We start from the raw sequence: 17,767 nt of genomic DNA, 5'->3' as shown, positions 1-17,767 counted from the left end.
TGTAAAAAGAACACAGGGCAGCCTTATCTATACAGTCTTACTTATACCCAGGACAGAACAAAGACAGACTCACATGGGGATGATGACAGGAATGGCAGGAGAAGGTCTGTTCAGCTTGCAAAGGCGGCCGGTTCGGCTCGTTCAGCCGTCGAGGTTCCGTTCTGACCTCGCGTCGTGGTTTAAAGCGAACCCGACAACCGCTGGAACCAACGTGGTTGCGTCGACGCCACGACCCTCTCGCTCTCTCAGTAATGATGGGATTTCCTCTCAGGCAAGGCACGATCCCTCACGTCAGGCAACCCTCTTGTGCTGTGCACTCATCACCTCCGCTGGTCTCAAGCCTTCTCTCTTCCCATCTCCTCATGCGCGATCCTCGAACGCATATATGAAGCGGGGTCGTGACACGCCCTCGGCCGTTTGGGTCCCGCCCACGTGCTCTGTTTGTAGCCTTATTTGGTAACGGAGCTGAACAGCTCCGCCCTTGTGGCGAGCCACGGCCACGCCTCTTCTCGGCGACCCCGCCTTCTTGTCCAATGCAGAGCACCAAGGCCAGTGAGAGGGCGCGCACCCCACGCTTGTTTGAGCTGTTTGCAGAGAGAGTTTGCTGGGGTATGGCGTTATTGAAGGGGAGCTATCCTTATTTGTTAATGCAACGTGGTGTCAATCTAGTGGATACAGAGCCTTAATTAAACATAGAATAGGAAATAATTAGCAAGATGATTCTAAGATTGGCTGCGTGTTGCGATGGCCTAGGGTGCGATATTTAATAATTAATAAAAGGGGATAATATTACTAAGGGGGATATTTACATACATATATATATATATATATACATATATATATACATATACATATATATATACATATACATATATATATATATACATATATATAGATATACATATATATAGATACCATTATTAGTAACTCCCAACCGCAACCAGGTCGACTCCATATGATGAGTGGATACCAGAGATAACGTTACCGTGTGGCAGGCGGTGCTTATCGCTCCCAGCAAGGTGCAGCAGCAGCTGTATGGGACACCTTGCTGGCGGTTCTCCACTGATGATATTGTTGCGGATATGGGACTTGGCCTCCATATCCGCTTGTAAATATTCCCCTATTTCCCCAATACTCCCCAACTATCCCCAATCCCCCATTCCCTAGTCCCATTGTCTGTAAACAACACTCTGTAGAACCGACCTTCCCCTTCTTCCCCCATTAAATGTCGTGCCCAGGTCCACCGCATCTCACGTAGACAACTTTCGGACCTCTTGCTAGTTATTCTTAGTCTATGTCAGTTAAGGACTCGTTTCCATTAATTCTGACTCTTCGTTGCACCAGAATGTGATTGTATGGCACCAGTAGTGAGTTTAGGACCTCCCCATACCTCCTCCCATCTTCCTCATGAAACAATAACAACAACAACTACAACCACAGCGGGGGCGGCGCGGCCGCGGTGCGGGGAGTGTGCGTCCTCACACCAGCTTGGTTAGCCGCCATTGCCATGTGCGCCCACGGGGTTACCACGAAGGGGCTGGCTGTCAGCTCCTCGTCAAGGGCGGAGCCCGGTAACCCCCGCACCCAATAAGAAGCAACAGGCCGATTCCATCTGGGGCGGAGCTAACGAGCCGAGGGCGTGTCACTCCCCGCCGGATATACGCAGCCACTTACCGGACGTGACGTCAGATGCGCCTCAGCCACGAAGAAGAACCAGTCGCGACCTCCGAGCGCTAAGAGACCTCCCTGCATCTTTCGGACCGTGTGGATCCTGTCCCTGAGCCAAGAGTGCACCTTGAGCCATCGACTACCTGTCCTTCCTTGCCATCAATCCCGGTGTGAGTCAGTCTTGTCCTGTTTATCTGTCGTCTGTCGGGTCAACTATAAGACCGTGTTTAAGTGCCCACCTTTCTATGCTGTACCTCTTGTCAGTGTAATCTAACGTTCCGACATATTATAACCTCCTCCGGAGGTCTTGAGAACTGTACCCCTTGTGTCGTTTCATTTTAACCCAGCCGTTGTGTCCTTTCCTCAATTGATTTAGCGTAGCGCGACTCGGCAAACGTTCGAGTATAATCGGGTAACTTGTGCGAACACGGCGGCCATTCCGCTCGGCCCAGCATAACATCTTAATAAGTCGTGTCCGTAACAATATGAAGGTCGCATAGTGACTGACGTGTATATATGTATGTATATATATATATATATATATATATATATATATATATATTGTTGCGAATATGGAATTTGGCCTCCATATCCGCTTGTAAATATTCCCCTATTTTCTCCAATACTCCCCAACTTTCCCCAGTCCCCCATTCCCTAGTCCCATTGCATGTAAATAACAATCAGTAGAGCCGACCTTCCCCTTATTCCCCCATTAAATGTCGTGCCCAGGTCCACCGCACCACACGTAGACAACTTTCGGACATCTTCCTAGTTATTCTTATTCTATGTCAGTTAAGGCCTCGTCTCCATTAATTATGACTCTTCGTTGCACCAGAATGTGATTATATGGCATCAGTAGTGAGTTTAGGACCTTTCCCATACCTCCTCCCATCTTCTTCCCCAAACAACAACAATAACAACAACTACAACAACAATTACAACAACAACAGAGGAGATGGCGGCGGAGCGGGGGAGGATGCGTCCTCACACCGGCTCGATTAGCTCCAGACCATGCGCTCCACGGGGTTACCCCGAAGGGGCTGGCTGTCAGCTCCTCGTCAGGGGCGGAGCCAGTAACCCCCCCGCACGCACCCAATGAGAAGCAACGTGCCGATTCCACGAGGCGGAGCTAACGAGCCGAGGGCGTGTCACTCCCCGCCGGATATACGCAGCCGCTTGCCGGACGTGACGTCAGATGCGCCTCAGCTTGGAGACTGGAGAGAGAAGCCACCGCCACCCCCAGCGCGACGATACCTCCCCGCATCTCTGGACCGGACCGAGTCGATTCTGCCTTGAGCCAAGAGTGCACCTTGAGCCATCGCGACCTGCCTTTCCTTTTCATCAACCCCCGTGTGAGTCAGCATTTTGTCCCGTGTGTCTGTCGTCTGTCCGGGGTTAATATAAGAGTGTGTCTAAGTGCCTGTCTTCCTGTAATATACCTCTAGCCCCTGTAATCTAACCTTTTTCCGTACGAATATACTTGAGAATCGAAACGTTGGTGTCGTATTGTGTGATTGTAATCCAGCCGGGTGTCTTCTTTTTCTTATTGAGCCAGCGTAGCGCGACTTCGTTAACGGCGAGTATAGTCGGGTAATTTGTGCGGACACGACGGCCATTCCGCTCGGCCCACTTTAACATCAAAGTCGTGTCTGTAACAATTGGTAGTCAGGAGATGGGATTCGAACCTGGGACTAAATTTATTTAGCCCAAATTTTGGACACCAATTGTGTTAGTACTGTAACAATTGGTGTCGGGAGTGAGATTCGAGGCCCGACCAAATTTTGAAAAAAAAAAAAAACGAATAGAGGAAAAAAAAAATTTGGTCAAAATTTGGAGCGGCCGAAATTTGTTTTGTTTTACGAAACTCGAATTTTGCAAGTCGCGCTATGGCGGATCAAGACGGCTGGGGTCCAGTAGGGGAGAGTGAGGCAGGGTCGGTCCAGGACCAAATTGAGGGACGTGAGGAGAGCGAAGCAGCGAGGGTAGCAGACGCGCAAAATGGCGCCTCGCTGGTCACCGCGCCCGCGACCGTGGCAGCGCCCCTGGTGGATCCGAACCTTTTTATGTTGCAAATGAGGGCCCTTATGGAACGAATGGGAGACCAAATTGTGGGAATGAGGGCTCAGGGTGAGCGATTAGAGGGCCAAATGGGGGTAATGGGGAACCGGATGGATGCTCAGGGTGAGCGATTGGGAAACCAAATTGAAGAAATAACGAACCGAATGAGGGCTCGGAGTGAGCGATTGGAGGGCCAACTGGGGGTAATGAGGGACGAAGCGAGGGGTACCGGAGAGGGGTTAGACAACGGGATAAAGGAGGTGAAAAATGGGTTAATGGGGGTAGAAAATAGAATGGCTGCCCAGGAGAATCAGATAGAGGGAGTGAAAAATGGGGTAGAGGGAGAGGAGATCAGAAGAGGTGTGAGTGAGGAGGTCGGAGGAGTGCGCGAGGAGGTGAGGCACTGTGAGGAGCACATGGAAAAGGAGGTGAGAAAGGGGACTGTAAAGTTACAAGGGGGCATAGAGGACCTGACGCAGGAGGTGGAGCAGCTGACGGTGGGACAGACGGAGTTAGTGGAGCAGGTTCAAAGGAACACTGCGGTATTAGGAGGTTTAAAAGCGACACAGAGAGAACTAAAAGATGACTTGGTGGCGACGAAGAGGGAATGTCAGATGGTACGTGAGGGACTGACAACGAGGTTGGACGAGGTGATAGAGGTAATGGAGACGAAGGACCGGCAGGTGAGGACGCACATGGAAACGGTCAAGGTAGCCTTGGAGGACGAGCTTGAGGAGACGTACCGGGGAATAAAAGAGGTGAAGCACAAATTAGAAGAAGTGGAAGAAGGGATGAGCGAAATTAAGAAGCGACGGAGAGGGGATAAGAAAGAAATAAAAGAGGAGATAAAAGAATTGGTCCAAAGTCTGTGTTTGGATCGTGATGACGTGCTCATTAACCGGATGAGGGATTCGCAGGTGATGGAGGAGAAGCGAAGAGGAAGAGGACCCGGTGTAAGTGGTGACCAATATGGTCGTGCGTATGATGCGCCAGGGGATTTAATAAGCTTGGGGGTCGAGATAGACCCGGGTGTTCGTGAGAGGCCGTTGGTGAAGTGTGCGACTGGTCTGGTGTGCGAAAGAGGAGGTGTGCAAGAAAGTCCGACTCTGGGGTGTGTGAGGAAAAAGTGCGTGCCAAGGAGTGAGGGTGCTGGCGAGAGTGAGTCGGTCGTAGCGCGTGTGCGAGGGAGCACATGGAAGCGCGGTGTGGTGAGTGTTACGGAGGGTGTGACGGGAGAGTGTGCGCGAGAAAGGTGTGTGACGGACAGGTGCATGAGGAAAGAGTGCGCTGTCAGAAGTAAGGAAGAGTGTCCACCTGTGGTGAGTGTTACAGAGGGTGTAACGGGAGAGTGTGCGCGAGAAAGGTGTGTAACGGACAGGTGCATGGGGAAAGAGTGCGCTGTCAAAGGCAAGGAAGAATGCACACCTGTGGTGAGTGTTACAGAGGGTGTGACGGGAGAGTGTGCGCGAGAAAGGTGTGTGACGGACAGGTGCATGAGGAAAGAGTGCGCTGTCAGAAGTAAGGAAGAGTGTCCACCTGTGGTGAGTGTTACAGAGGGTGTAACGGGAGAGTGTGCGCGAGAAAGGTGTGTGACGGACAGGTGCACGAGGAAAGAGTGCGCTGTCAAGAGTAAGGGTGAGTGCGTTGTCAGGAATGGAGGTGAAAGTAGTGAGAGTGACATGGAGCGTGAGTTAGTTGTGACAGGTGAGCGAGGATGTACACCTGGGATGGAAGGATGCACACCTGGAATGGTAGAGCGTGAGTGGGAATGCACGCTGGAGTTGGTGGTGAGGCACGTGGTTGGGTGTGCGAATGAGGGCACACCTGTGATTGTCACAGAGGAGGTGACCGAGGAGGGGGCGCGAAGCGGTGTATTGGTGAGGTGTGCGACCAACGAATGTGTGCCAAAGTGTTCGGTGGTCAGGTGTGTGACCAAGGCTGTGAGTGGAATGAGGGTACCTGGGTGTGTAAGGAAAGGTACGAGGAGCATGGGCACGGCTGGATGTGTGAGCAAGGAACGGGCTGCGGGGTGTAAGCGTCCAGGTGAAGCATCGACGTTACACGGGTTAGAGGTTAGAGCGACTTTTAGCCGAAGCAGGCCCTCGGTGCGTGCCGGGCCTCGCTTTGAACGGCCGCGTCCAGGCTCCACTAGGCGGAGCTGGCAGCCCGATAGAAAGGGTCGTCATGGCGACCACTTTTTGGTGAGACGTGCCGGCAGGTCGAGATCGGGGCATTGGATGGCTCCGTGCCGAGAAGGTGCGTGGGATCTCGGGCCGGGTAAACCTCCTTCCCTGCACCGAAGGCAGGATGCAGCCAGCCACTGGCACAGAACAACCAGCATCCATTGCTTGGCTTTACGAAGCCGGGCTTTGGACGGGAATTGGCGCACCGAGAGGTATTAGTGAGTAGACGGGTGATGAGGTTAGTGTTTTGGACCCAAAATTAGAGAAAAACAAAATTTGATGATTGGCAAGGGATTGGCAGTAGTGATTGGCAGATGATGGGCAGTGATTGGCAAATTTTTAATTTGTTGAAATTTGATGTGCAAAATTGGTAGTGAGAGACCCCCGATGTGGTGGGATGGCAAATCCACCATCCCTTCCCATGGGGGGCAAAGGAGCACTAGTATTATGGGGTGTATGGCAGTGAAAACTAGCCCGGGTGGGTTAGGATATGGTGTGTAGGGATCTAGCGAAGATGACATTAGGTGACGTTAAGTTTAGTTAGTGACTGATACCTGTAGTGGGGACGCAGGTAGATTAGTGTGGATTATAATGACGAGGGAGCGCAATAGTTAAAGGGACGACTGGGAAGCGCAAGTTTCAGAAGGGAGTAGTTAGCTGAGATGATGCCGTGTTTGTGAGAATTGAACAGGTGTGATTGCACAGGTGTGCAACTGGACAGGTGTGTGGAGCAGTGTATGAGTAGTGAGTGTGTGGATCAGCGCGAATGCGCTTGGGGAGAGAAGGGTGCAGGTGGCACCAGGTGTGAGAGCACAGGTGTGCAGGTACAGGTGTGTGGAGAGAGTTGGAGTGAGTGGTACGGAGTGGTGTGCATGGTGCGAAGGTGTGGATGGGGGGAAGAGTGGACCCCTTTCACGAGCACCCGGGGCGGGTAGTGTAAGTGTTAGGTAGAGGGTGCAGGTAAATTGTGGTTGGATATTGGCATTTGTGGTGCGGTTGCAGAATGGTGTTGTGGATGGGTGCATTAGTGTTGTGGAAATGGCTGGGCGTGTAGCCTGTTAGTGTGTGTAGTTGGTTGGGCACTCCACCACTGTGAGGATGTCGGCCAGGTGAGGCCGCAGGTGGGCTCTGGGAGCCGGTAGTTGTGGATGGGGCCCGAGGATCCGGAGGACGGACCCGGGTAGCCCAGTGCCAGAGAGGGCACCGAGTGGGGAGAGTGCCAGAGGGCCTGCCCCAGTTAGTTAGGTTAGGGTAAGGAGCAGGTAAGCTCGGAGGCAACTGCAGTGGTGGAGGTGTGCAGGTGGGTAGACCCACTGGGAGAGGTACACGTCGCAGCCCAGAAATTGTACGAGGGCACCGGGAGATGAATCGGGGGAGTGAGACCCCAAATTGAAGAGCACCACAGTTTGGCCAATGGGAATTGGTTTTTAGAACCCATAGTGTAAGAGGGCCAATGGTTTGGCCGGAGAGAGACCCCGGGTAGTGTAAAGTTGTTAAAGTCATTTAGGAAATAGTTAGGATTGATGAACCTGTCGCACCATACGCAGCCACTTACCTGTGGTGATGATAATGACTCCACACCTGTGTTTTCTTTGTTTTGTTGCAGGAGATGAATTGCTGTGTGGATTGTGAGACGCATCACGACGTGGATGAGACATTGGGGTGATTCCATCTCTCCCTCCTTAGGAGGGACTGATGATGAATTGGTGATGGCAAATTTTGATGTGCAGTTGGAGATGGCAAATTTTGATGAGAGTTGAAAATGGCAAATTTGATTGGTTAGGAGGGAGAGAAGACGAATTTGGTTTATGGGAGGAACGGGGAAGACAGTAGGGATGTTTGTCGATTTGTAAAGTAGATGTTTATGGGTAGTGTTGTGTTTTGTGGATGCAGTAAGGGGTAAGGGAGGGGCCATGTAGGTTACCTGGTGGGGGGGGGGGCGTACGGTAGGAACGTACCTGTCTCACCTGGTTCCCATGTGCCCCCAGTGTGCATTACCTTGCATTGCGTGCACTTTTGCGCCCTTACCACCTTACTCACTTGTTTCTTCTTTTGTCTCCCACCTCCGAGGATCTGGCTTTGGGGTAGAGAGAGAGGAGAGAGAGGTGCTGGCTGCGCAGTTGTGGGCCTGCACTTTCGCTGTTTGCTGCCGGGATCGATACACCATATGGACCGCAATGTTTGTGGCCACCCACAATGGACCGCAGTTCGTTTGCGGCCAAGCACCACCCGGGGATGGACCTATGGGTCAACGTGGCACCTATGCCATACAGGTGAACCACTTTTAGTTGACACCACTGAAGGCCACAATACAGAAATGGACGCGGTTGGCGCCTTTCTTTATTTTTGAAAGAAGCCAGAAGGCCAAGTGCACCACACGAAGAGCAAGAGACACCTGCAGGGTTAGGGGTTGTTGAAGTTATTTTTATTCATTGAACAATGGTGACTGCACCGGATGGTGCTGACTGTGTGGTGGGGTGGTGCTTTTGATGCTGGGAAAGGGTGCTCTGCACGTTATTAAAGGCCGTCGGCCACAGAGCACTCGTGGGTTGGTGTATCGATGTTGGCAAGCGCGCTCTCTCTATGCATAACATCTGCATGTGTTCCTCCAAAAACAGGTCCTGGATCGTAGTGTAAATAGCAGCATAGTCTTGTAAATAATGCTCCCTACCGGCTGTATGTTTAGTTTGAGAATTCTTTCCGGATTCGGTTATCCTGTGGGTGTGTTTCTGTGAGGAGAAGGGTGCAACGTCGCAGGGGGACATATTTACTCATTTGTGAATATCTGTAAAACTGTCGCACTCAGGGTAGAGTTAATAGTAGAGGGAACTACATTGCGTGCCACACTAAAGTAGGTAAAAATTTATCGGGTCGGGACGCCCCGAGGGTAGAGAAGGGTGCAATGTTGCGAATATGGAATTTGGCCTCCATATCCGCTTGTAAATATTCCCCTATTTTCTCCAATACTCCCCAACTTTCCCCAGTCCCCCATTCCCTAGTCCCATTGCATGTAAATAACAATCAGTAGAGCCGACCTTCCCCTTATTCCCCCATTAAATGTCGTGCCCAGGTCCACCGCACCACACGTAGACAACTTTCGGACATCTTCCTAGTTATTCTTATTCTATGTCAGTTAAGGCCTCGTCTCCATTAATTATGACTCTTCGTTGCACCAGAATGTGATTATATGGCATCAGTAGTGAGTTTAGGACCTTTCCCATACCTCCTCCCATCTTCTTCCCCAAACAACAACAATAACAACAACTACAACAACAATTACAACAACAACAGAGGAGATGGCGGCGGAGCGGGGGAGGATGCGTCCTCACACCGGCTCGATTAGCTCCAGACCATGCGCTCCACGGGGTTACCCCGAAGGGGCTGGCTGTCAGCTCCTCGTCAGGGGCGGAGCCAGTAACCCCCCCGCACGCACCCAATGAGAAGCAACGTGCCGATTCCACGAGGCGGAGCTAACGAGCCGAGGGCGTGTCACTCCCCGCCGGATATACGCAGCCGCTTGCCGGACGTGACGTCAGATGCGCCTCAGCTTGGAGACTGGAGAGAGAAGCCACCGCCACCCCCAGCGCGACGATACCTCCCCGCATCTCTGGACCGGACCGAGTCGATTCTGCCTTGAGCCAAGAGTGCACCTTGAGCCATCGCGACCTGCCTTTCCTTTTCATCAACCCCCGTGTGAGTCAGCATTTTGTCCCGTGTGTCTGTCGTCTGTCCGGGGTTAATATAAGAGTGTGTCTAAGTGCCTGTCTTCCTGTAATATACCTCTAGCCCCTGTAATCTAACCTTTTTCCGTACGAATATACTTGAGAATCGAAACGTTGGTGTCGTATTGTGTGATTGTAATCCAGCCGGGTGTCTTCTTTTTCTTATTGAGCCAGCGTAGCGCGACTTCGTTAACGGCGAGTATAGTCGGGTAATTTGTGCGGACACGACGGCCATTCCGCTCGGCCCACTTTAACATCAAAGTCGTGTCTGTAACAATATATATACATAGGCAGAAGTTTTACCTCAATACCAAAAAAAATTCGATTAGGAGTAAAACAATTCAATTTTTTTTTTTTTGCCTTATGTAGCTAACAACAAACCTAACACACACACACACACACACACACACACACACACACACACACACACACACACACACACACACACACACACACACACACACACACACACACACACACACACACACACACACACACACACACACACACACACACACACACACACACACACACACACACACACACACGCACACACACACACACACACACGAAAGTATTCACACCCATTGACTTTTTCACATTTTGTTGTATTACAGCCTGACTTCACAATGGATTAAATCGAATTTTTTTGTGCACGAATCTCCACATAAAAACCCCCAATGTCAAAATGGAGTTTTGTTTTTTTGTTGTTTGTTTTGTTTTTAGAAATTCTTAGAAAATAATTTAAAATGAAAACCTGAAATGTCTTGAGTCAATAAGTATTCAACCCCTTCGTTATGCCACACTACATTGCGCTCAGGTGCATCCAATTTCCTTTGATCATCCTTAAGATGTCTCTCCAACTTGATTGGAGTCGACCTGTAGTCATTCCAATTGATTGGACATGATTTAGGAAGAAACACACCTTTCTATAAAAGGTCCCACAGTTGACAGTGCATGCCAGAGCAGACACTCTTCGATGAAGTCCAATGAACTGTCCGTAGAACTCCGATATAGAATTCCGAGGAGAACTAGATCTGGGGAAGGGTGAAAAAAACAATTTCTCGAGTGTTGAAAATGCCAAGAGCACAGTGAGCTCCATCATTAGGAAATGGAAAGAATATGGAACTATCTAGACTCTTCCTCGAGCTGGCTGTCCGACCAAACTGAGCAACTGGGCAAGAAGGACCTTGGTCAGGGAAGTGACCAAGAACCCAATGACTATGCTGACAGAACTACTGAGTTTCTTCCTGAGAAAAAGGCACATAGCACTCCTGGACTTTGCAAAAAGGCACGTGAACGTTTGCAAAAAAGTCATGAGACAAAAGATTCTGTGGTCTGACGAGATGAAAATTGAACTATTTTGCCTGAATGCAAAGTCATACGTCTGGTGGGAACCGAGCACAGCTCATCACCCATCCAACACCATCCCGACCGTGAACCATGGTGTTTGCAGCATCAAGCTATGGGGATGCTTTTAAACGGCAGGGACTGGGAGACTTGCAAGGAAAGAGGGAACAATGAATAGTCAAAAACAGGCAAATCGTTGTGGAGAACCTGCTTCAGAATGCAAAAGACCTTGGCTTAGACTGACCAAGGTTTGCCTCATCACAATGAAATTACCCTCATTATATAGCCTAGACTCTAGGCCCTAGAGTATGGCGCATTTACAACATACCCTTCAAAGTTAAATATCAAGGTCAAATGGTGGTCAAAAAAAGAAAATGGATTTTTGTCATCGCTTAATTCTGCAAATGCAGAATCTCAAAGACCGCTTGGCCTTCCAAGATGTTCTTACATCATAATAGTTTACCTGCACTGAAGTTGTGCACCTGATATTCGATTAGTGTCCTTCACCTATTTTTGGGATTGTGACCTAATTATAACAAAAAACACCTTTTTGATCATAACTTGAATAATTTTCCTCTGATTTTCATGATGTTGAGTTTTATGGATAGATTTTTAGATGGGGACACATCTATCTATAATTCCAGTAATCTCTGTCTGTCTGTACGTTTGTTTGTCTGTGACCGCTGTTTCTCGACAACCACGGGTCCGATATACTTTTAACTTGCCAGGTATATTGCTGGGGACCCGAGGATGTGCCTTTTCAAGGTTTCATATTAATCGGACAATTACTTACCGAGCTATGTCCAAAAAACGATTCAACCAATCAGAGAGCAGCGAACGATCGCGTGTGCCGAACGTGGCGGGCACACTCTGCCTCGGATGGCACATTTGAGAGCGTATTCATTTATTTCACGTTTGCAAACTATGTTGGCGTTAAACTATGTTTTACAACTAATAAAAACGAATTTGCGATTCATTCGCTTTCCTGCGCGTTTGTGCACGCGATGGCGATTTCTTTACCAAACTCCGGAAGCCGTTCGCTTTGGACCAAACCATTGCATGTAAATAGAGGGGGGGGTTCTGTGGTCGTTGCGAATGGACCAAACCATTCATGTAAATAGAGGGGGGGGATTGTCACTGTACTCGCAAGCCGTTCGCCGTTCGCTTTGGCGTTGCGAATGGACCAAACCATTTCATGTAAATAGAGGGGGGGGATATAATTTTAGATAGATATATAGTACGGGCATATATATAGTACGGGCATGCCCTAGTCTATCTATAATTCCAGTAATCTCTGTGTGTTTGTTTGTTTGTACGTTTGTACGTTTGTTTGTCTGTGACCGCTGTTTCTCGACAACCACGGGTCCGATATACTTTAAACTTGCCAGGTATATTGCTGGGGACCCGAGGATGTGCCTTTTCAAGGTTTGAAATTAATCGGACAAGTACTTACCGAGCTATGGCGATTTAGCCGTTCGCCGTTCGCTTTGGCGTTGCGAATGGACCAAACCATTGCATGTAAATAGAGGGGGGGGGTTCTGTGGTCGTTGCGAATGGACCAAACCATTCATGTAAATAGAGGGGGGGGGGGTTCTGTGGTCGTTACTGCCACGTGGTTTCAAAGTTTTTTTTTGTTGTTGTTGTTTGCACGCATGTTTTTTTGCACCCACGTACGGGCACGCCCTAGGATGTTTACACACACACACACCCCTACACAAATTTTTTTTTTTTTTTTTTTGGCAAGGAACGGGCACCCACGTACGGGCACGTCCTAGCTTATATATAGTACGGGCATGCCCTAGTTTTCTTAATTTACACACTCTCGCTAAATGTTGAAGGCAAGGTCACATGGCGGTCCAAAAAATATACGGCCACCATTGTTTGCGGCCAACAGTAAGTCACGGGCAAGGGTAAACCTCCCCCAATCGTGAGAGGCTTACCCTTGGCGATCGCTTTGTAATCACAGATATCTGTATTTTTAAGTAATTCTTTACCATTGAGAAATAGGGCCAAAACAATACACAGTATAGCACGTTATAGGGCAAAAACAATGTAGCACGATATTTTAATAAGTTGTGGGCAGATTCAAATGAAGCTCGGTGGACAGGTTGGGTGTGTGACAAGGACGAATCAATTCAATGTTGGTGAAGATCTGGATCCGGATACAAGAATAGTTTTTTTAATCTAGCAAGTTGAATGTAATCCAACGAGATATGTCGTTTTTTTTGTGATTCTTTATCATTGAGAGATGGGGCCAAAACAAGATAGCACGATATTTGAAAAAGTTGTGGACGGATTACGGCAAAACTTGGTGGATGAGTTGGGTATGCGAAAAGAACCAGCCGATTCGATTTTGGTTCAGATCCGGCCCAACAGTGGGTTGCAAACACGTATACGCCGTTCTAGTTTCATGACGCATCAGAGTCGAAAATACAAAATGTCTAACATTCTTGCAGTCGTGTGTACACGTACGTACGTACGTGTACACACACACACACACACACACACACACACACACACACACACACACACACACACACACACACACACACACACACACACACACACACACACACACACACACACACACACCGAATGGAATCAACAGTGAGGATGTGTTCAAAACATAGATTTTTTGCTCACCAGGTTCCCAATATCAGGGAAATACAACATACCTGGACAGCAATCAGCAATAATCGTTCTGTCCTTGGAAAAGTCAATGCCAAGTTTCTTCACGAACATTTGTGCATGAGAAGGCAAAAGCGCAAGGCGACCACAGTGAGAAAACTCAGCCTTTGGTGCCATCGTACCAGGGACAGGCTCCACCATCTTGGTCGACAACTCCGCAGTGTTGGACGTCTCCTCATTCTGCCAAGCTTCGTGTTCACCACTTGAACCTGAACCTATGTGAATGCAATGAAACGTTTACCTCATATTCTCCCCTATTTCTGCGCCAGATCAAAAAACCAACGCAGGACGTCTTTATTCAAACTCAAAGACAAGGTTGAAAAGGAAATAAGATCACCGAGTATTCGTAGGTGGGATGAGCTCCTGAAGGTTCGAGCACGTTCCAACCGGGCAAACCATGGGCAAAGACGCCGGACAACAGGCATCAAAGGCCCGACGTGACAAAAACTACTGCCACTGGCAAACATGGCTCAAGGACATCGCCGAGAGCGAAGGCCACGTATCGTATTGTTCTGAGGACGTTAAATACTAAATGAAAACAAAAACAAACAAGGTTGGAATATTCAACATTCCCGGAAACGACGAGAGCGTAACTGAATTTGCACCGCCATCTGTCTCACTCCGTAACCTCAAACCCCCACAACATGCGCCTTCACCACTTCCATCGCTTCCTTTCCCATAACGCTTTGCCGCTACAACAACGTGTTTAAATATTAATATTAGTTTATATGTTTAAAATGATTAAATATTCATAAACAAATTTTACATTCGACAGCTGAGATCTCCTAACAGATAACATTGATCAAGTTCTGAAAGCACTACGACGCACTACTCCGTTGAGGTTTTGTTTTTTTTTTTTTTTTGAATACAAGATCGAGGCTCGTGAAAGAGCCAACATTAATCATACAAAAAGTCAAACCGACACATAAAACACACAAAATAAAAGGAGCAGTAGACAAGCTGGGGAGATAGGGGGAAGGACGCAAACACAACATTTGAGAGCAGGGACATCGAGAGAACTGTGGGAGGGAGAGGGCTTGGGGGGGAGGTGGGAGAGGTATAAAACATATGGACACTGCAAGGACTTGCAGGAAAGAAGTTGGAATTTCAAAAAAGTGTATCTGGGGTGAATTAGCGGGAGTAGTAAAGATCAAGGTTTTGGATGGGGGAAGATAAGAGATGGTGGTGAACAGCTGTTTTAAAGACCTGGAGGGAGAGGTGGGATTGAAGGGAGTGGGGGAGTTTGTTCCAGAGGTGGGAGAAAAGGGGAATGAAAGAGTGAAGGTGAGCAGAGAGCCTAGATTTTGGCAGTTTAACCATAAGAGGGTTTCTGGTGTTGCACTGCAACAGTATTCCGGTGTGATGGTGCAGGGTGATGAGTTAGATGGATCAGAGCAGAGTCGCCATTCCAATTCCAAATTCTTTTAATGGAATAATAATCAAAGATGCACAACATGAGATGCCGGCCTGGCGCATTCAAACACAATATTCGCGGCAACCGGATGTGCTGTAAGAACAGTGGTGTTGTTCACAGCAGATGGTCCGAGGCTGCATCTCCACTCATTATTATTATTCAGACTGGTTTCTGAGTTTTAATATTAATCTCATCATTATTATTAATTGTATAATAATCGCAGATATAAAACAGGAGATGCAGGCTTGGTGCCTTCCGATACGCCGTTCGTGGCAACCTGAAATGCTGTAAGAGCAACTGTGTTGTTAACACCCCGTGGTCAGCGGTTGCATCTCCACTCTTTGTTATCATTCAGGCTGCCTTCTGCATTTTAATATTAATCTCGTTATTATTTTGAGTTTTTTTATGGGGTGGTAGTAATGAAAATGGGGGTAGTAGTTTTTCTCATAACACTCTCCCCCTCAAAAGAAATGTCGTCCCGACATTCACTTCACCCGAACAACTGTTCGTTCTTCCATCACTCATACGTACTCCCGAGGTTTTTACCACGAGTAGACAGAGATACTGGTGTCAGTTTCTTGGAAGACCTCCTCCAAAATCTTCAGCACCGTTTCCCAATTCAAGTCCTCCAACCCACATCCATTCTTTGGCATGCAGACCTTGGTTATTCCATGAGCAATGCAGTGGTTTCTCATTTCCTCCAAGCTTTCCTTCAAGCTGGTGCACATTGATCTCTGGTCAGCACTCTCCTTTGTGATGAGGTAGTACACAAATCTTTTTTATTTTCTTAGCACCACACAATCTCCGGTCTTCCTTGTGTGACTGAACAGCTCTTGTATACCACCTCATCAGAGCACTTCTCTTCAAAGAGTGTAAGCATTCCTGCTCACTTGGAGCAATCTCTGCTAATGCAGTATTCAAGAGTCTCTGTTGGGGGACAGTTAAAGATGTCTCCATCAACCAACTGAATCCTGGATTCTTGGGTGCTTACTATCCTTCTCACCAAAGATGGCTTTCCCAGTGACTCATAGGTCAATGTTTGTGGAGGTTTAATCCGTCTCGTTGGACAGGAATAGTTGCCATTGGAGGTGTCTTCTTGTACTACTTCTTCCTCCGATTCCAGGAGCTCTTGTGGTCCTTCACTGGTGTGTCCCTCTGCCACTTCACTGAGGCCCCAGTCTTCCAGTAGTACTTTCTGCATGACCACCGGAGATGGAGATGGATTTGGCTGTCGTTGTACCCTCCTCCGTGGTTGAAATGCTATGGTGTCAGGGTTGAGATCCGAGATATCCAATGCCTCCACTGTGCCCCATTGGGCTTGGTCCTCAAAGATTTCGTCTTCTGACTCACCAACTGGCTCAACCCCTTCCACAATGGAACCTTGACGGCGTGTCCACCTTCTCCTCAGTCCTCGCTCACTCTGTGCTGTTCCTCTCTGTGCGATCTCTGCTGAGGTTCTGCCACAGGGAGGGAGTCACATGGCAACAGAAGATTGCAGTGGAGGGTCCTGGCTCTGCCTCTCCCATTTTCAGGTCTCACCTCATACACTGGGCTATCTGGCGTCTTTCTTCCGACAATAACGTAAACCTGGTCCTCCCAGTAGGATCGGATCTTCCCAGGACCTCCCCCTCTCACCAACATTCCTCACCAAAACCCGACCACCTGTTTGTAGCTCTACACCGTAGACTCTTTTGTCATGTGACAGTTTTCCCTGAGTGGCTTGCTTGGCTGCAGTTTTGCTTGCGATTTCATATGCATCTCTCATCCTAATCCTCCGCTTCTCAACATACTCAGCATAAGAGCCCTCTTTCCCCTCAATGTCAAATCCAAATAGTAGATCTATCAGAAGTCTGGGAGACCTCCCATAGAGCAGAAAGTACGGTGAGAACCCTGTTGCTTCATTGCGGGTGCAGTTATAGGCATGTACCACACTTGCTAATGAGTTCTTCCAATTTTGTTTTTGTTCTTCAGTCAGAGTCCTCAGCATTGCCAGCAATGTCCTGTTAAACCTCTCTACCTATCGATTTCCTTGAGGGTGGTATGGTGTGGTGTGGAAGCCTTTAATCCCACTTTGTTGCTTCAACTGGGCCATCAGTTGATTTTCAAATTCTCGTCCCATATCGTGATGGATTCGTGTGGGAAAACCAAACTTCAGCACAAAGTCACTGAATATCTTGTCTGCAACTGTCCTTGCTGACTTGTTGGTTGTTGCATACGCCTGTGCAAATCGAGTGAAATGGTCCATCACCACGAGAATGTACTCATACCCTCCTTTACACGTTTCAAGGTGCAGGAAGTCGATGGACAGCAATTCAAAGGGATATGTGGTCTTTATATTCAGCATGGGTGCTCGCGTGATCCGGCTTGGTTTTCACTTCATTAAGCACTCGCATTCCTGTGCCACAAATCTCTCCACATCCCGCTGCATCCTTGGCCAGTAAAATCGGTCCCTGATAAGTTCTAACGTTCTTTCCGAGCCCAGGTGCCCCATATCTTTGTGCAGTTCCTTGTATACAAGTGGATGGTAGCAGGTGGCAACACGAGTTGGGTCCTTGTTGCAGTCTTGCGATACAGGAAACCTTTGCTATTTACCTGCAGCTTTGACCACTCCCTCAGCAAGGCCTTAACCTCAGGGCTTTCCTTTTCTACTGTCGCATTGCTTGGGTGCTCACCCTGGTATTTTA

The 17,767-nt window shown here is 48.5% G+C and overlaps 1 protein-coding gene across 3 annotated transcripts in view; it reads right to left on the bottom strand.

The window, feature by feature from the left end:
- The window catches only part of TFB2M (transcription factor B2, mitochondrial), a 43,661-nt gene extending 29,309 nt beyond the window's left edge, over positions 1-14,352 (bottom strand). The window contains exons 1-3 of one of the 3 annotated variants that reach the window (XM_078778864.1): positions 14,290-14,352; positions 14,007-14,197; positions 13,657-13,884 (exon numbers count right to left, since the gene is read on the bottom strand). In XM_078778864.1, the coding sequence (XP_078634990.1) occupies positions 13,657-13,884; positions 14,007-14,136 (358 nt within the window). In that variant the 5' untranslated portion in view covers positions 14,137-14,197; positions 14,290-14,352. Of the gene's footprint in view, positions 1-13,656; positions 13,885-14,006 lie in introns of all 3 variants that reach the window. The other 2 variants (XM_078778863.1, XM_068115939.2) reach the window with 2 other exon arrangements.
- Between the last annotated feature and the right edge of the window lie 3,415 nt (positions 14,353-17,767).

This window comes from Myxine glutinosa, chromosome 5 (assembly GCF_964187855.1).
Source record: "Myxine glutinosa chromosome 5, kmMyxGlut1.1, whole genome shotgun sequence".
NCBI classification, from domain to species: domain Eukaryota; kingdom Metazoa; phylum Chordata; class Myxini; order Myxiniformes; family Myxinidae; genus Myxine; species Myxine glutinosa.
The sequence above is the reverse complement of the archived record's forward strand: the minus strand, read 5'-3'. Positions and strand labels throughout refer to the sequence as shown.